The 2324-nt window shown below is 43.3% G+C and overlaps 1 protein-coding gene across 1 annotated transcript; it reads left to right on the top strand.

The window, feature by feature from the left end:
• Nucleotides 1–676: 676 nt before the first annotated feature.
• On the top strand, nucleotides 677–1851 carry LOC100745365. The gene is made up of 5 exons (XM_003486723.3): nucleotides 677–884; nucleotides 954–1094; nucleotides 1167–1287; nucleotides 1445–1623; nucleotides 1692–1851. The coding sequence occupies exons 1-5, from the start codon at nucleotides 681–683 to the stop codon at nucleotides 1794–1796; spliced, it is 750 nt and encodes a 249-aa protein (XP_003486771.1). The 5' UTR covers nucleotides 677–680; the 3' UTR covers nucleotides 1797–1851.
• The last annotated feature ends 473 nt before the right edge of the window (nucleotides 1852–2324 follow it).

The raw sequence follows: 2324 nt of genomic DNA, 5'->3' as shown, positions 1-2324 counted from the left end.
ATGAACGTTCCTTGCAGGTAGCTTAGAGGGAAGAGGTTAATTAAACGTAGGTGAAAATGCTTTGTTTGCATGATAGGATTCTCGCGCAGGTCAGGTTGATACCACCCTTGGCTACGATCTTTGAACGCTTCTTTGCGCTTAGGTTCATCATCGACAATAGCAAATATACGTGTGCCTACACACCGCGACCAAGTCCTGGAGAGAAGAAAGAAGGAGATGGAGAAACGTGGGTAGACAGAAAGCAAACGGACGAAATGAAATGACATAATAAGATACTTGTGCCAACGGCACCATGGTGCTAATGATTACAAATGGCCGGGCCGATGTACTTGCGCCGACCAAAAGGACAAGTCGAGTGATCGATCGCTTCCCCCAATATCGCTTAATTCGATTTAGGAACCATTCGTGGCGCAGTCGAATTCTTGGGCAACTTTCGATCGGAGGAGCGTTTCGATTCGATATTTTAGAACCTAACCTACAGCGACCGAGGTAAAAATGTCGCGCGATACTTGGATGCATTTTATTAAAAGTTTCGATAGAGAATACTGTGGGAAATCGAACGATTACGCGTGATTGAAATGAAATAAAAGTATCGTTGTAATAAAATGATATTCCGGATAAATAGTTGGAAGAAGATACTTGGTAATCTGACGGCACGGTTTTCACACACAGGCCTCAAAATGTCGAGAGATGCGGGGTTGATTACATTGAAGAAAAATTACAGAGTACACGTTTCGAAAGACATGTGTATAGTGAAGAGTTGGTACGTACTGAGACCTTTCGTTGTCGAGCACATCGCTGGATCAGGATACGTGGCCATTCCCTACTTCCTCGATACGAAAGCCTATCAGATTGGCCATATCTTCGTGCAAGAATCTTCTAACGTAAATCTGACGAAAAAACGCGTGATCGATCAAGACGAATTCGTTTAATGATTTCATAATACGTTATAGGTGCAATGCTTCTGTGCCGCCCCGCAGTTAAAAGTGCTTGGTCCTATTCGCGATTTTCTTGTACACGAGAAAAGTAACCCCAAATGGTTGGATAAGAATCTTCCAGTAATTAAGACTACCGACGATAATAGAGATTTTCGAGTAATTGAACCTCATTCTCTTCGAAAGAGAATAAATTGCTAGATACTATACGTTGTGTTACGATTATCTAAGGTAAACCTGTACCATGGTAAACACAAAATGGATTTCAAAGCTATCGACTGCTATTTCTTGGACAAAGCACCGGACTTGTTGATCGAGGGAGAGATGACCATAGATCGGTCGACTCACGAAGGTATGGATAACAGTATCCTCGTAAGAATAAGATAAACTCGGATCGAACTTTCTCCGAACTAACGAAATTATAGATAATGGCGGTGTACGATCACGAGCGTCGCTAACACGGTGAAAAGGGATTTAGTTGCATTTAGATGCACGTTTCTATATTTCAGATCTCGCAACGGCGGATTGGTTCGGTCTGATTACCGGAGTGCTCGTTACCAACGAGTCCGCCATTCGCTTGAGGAGAAATTACCGCGAAAGAACGTTTTATATTGGCGAAAGGCCGCACACTATACTTTTTAAGTACGAGATTTGCAAGATGGACAAGAACGGAAGCGTATTCGAAACCGTTAGTTTAGTTGAATAACGTAGCAACGCTTGTCAACGTTGATGAAATTTACGATTCTTTCAATTCAGTCGACCGCGGAAATGGACTGGAAGTGGTTGCCGGTGGAAGAAAGGGACATGAATGCGTTACCTGTCACCGAATTCGTAAGCCAGTCGACGAGAGTTAAGTCCTGAATAAATTTTCCCTTCGAGTACGTGCTACAAAATATCGTTTCTTTCGTGCGACTTCCAACCGTTCCCTCGTGTAACATCGTTACAAATATTACAAAGAAACATATAGAGCTGTTATCAAAATCTCTCCATGTAATCCTGAATATCTTTCTCATTATTCGAATATACAACGTTCATTGTGATCCTTGAGGAACATACGAATTGCATATCGCGTTCCAACTTGTTTCTTCCTACAATACAAAATCAATGTCTCCAAATTTTTCAAATATATAGCCACCACGCGTTACGCACGAAATCGCTGCTTTTCCAAAAGCTTCTCGTTTCTCTCATAACGTCTGCGATCTGTGTAGACTCGAAGCAGAAGGAGATAAGCGTAAAAGGTTAAGGACGCGTCGCGACGAGCAGCAAGGAAGGGGCCATGACGCCGACGACACCGACGCGAACGCAGTCGCATGATTTATACTTATTTCCGCGGAGGGAGTCGAAGTAGGCGCGCGCGTTTGTGTGTAAGAGAGCACCACGCTGCGGCAC

This window comes from Bombus impatiens, unplaced genomic scaffold, assembly GCF_000188095.3.
Source record: "Bombus impatiens unplaced genomic scaffold, BIMP_2.2 scf_0131, whole genome shotgun sequence".
Lineage (NCBI taxonomy): Eukaryota > Metazoa > Arthropoda > Insecta > Hymenoptera > Apidae > Bombus > Bombus impatiens.
Note: the sequence above shows the minus strand (reverse complement) of the source record. Positions and strands in the feature narration are given on the sequence as shown.

Coding starts and splice junctions, on each gene's coding strand:
- LOC100745365 (XM_003486723.3), top strand. CDS start 681: ATGTCGAGAGATGCGGGGTTGATTACATTGAAGAAAAATTACAGAGTA. Junction 1,095..1,166: donor ACGATAATAGAGATTTTCGA/GTAATTGAACCT, acceptor CGATTATCTAAG/GTAAACCTGTACCATGGTAA. Junction 1,624..1,691: donor ACGGAAGCGTATTCGAAACC/GTTAGTTTAGTT, acceptor CTTTCAATTCAG/TCGACCGCGGAAATGGACTG.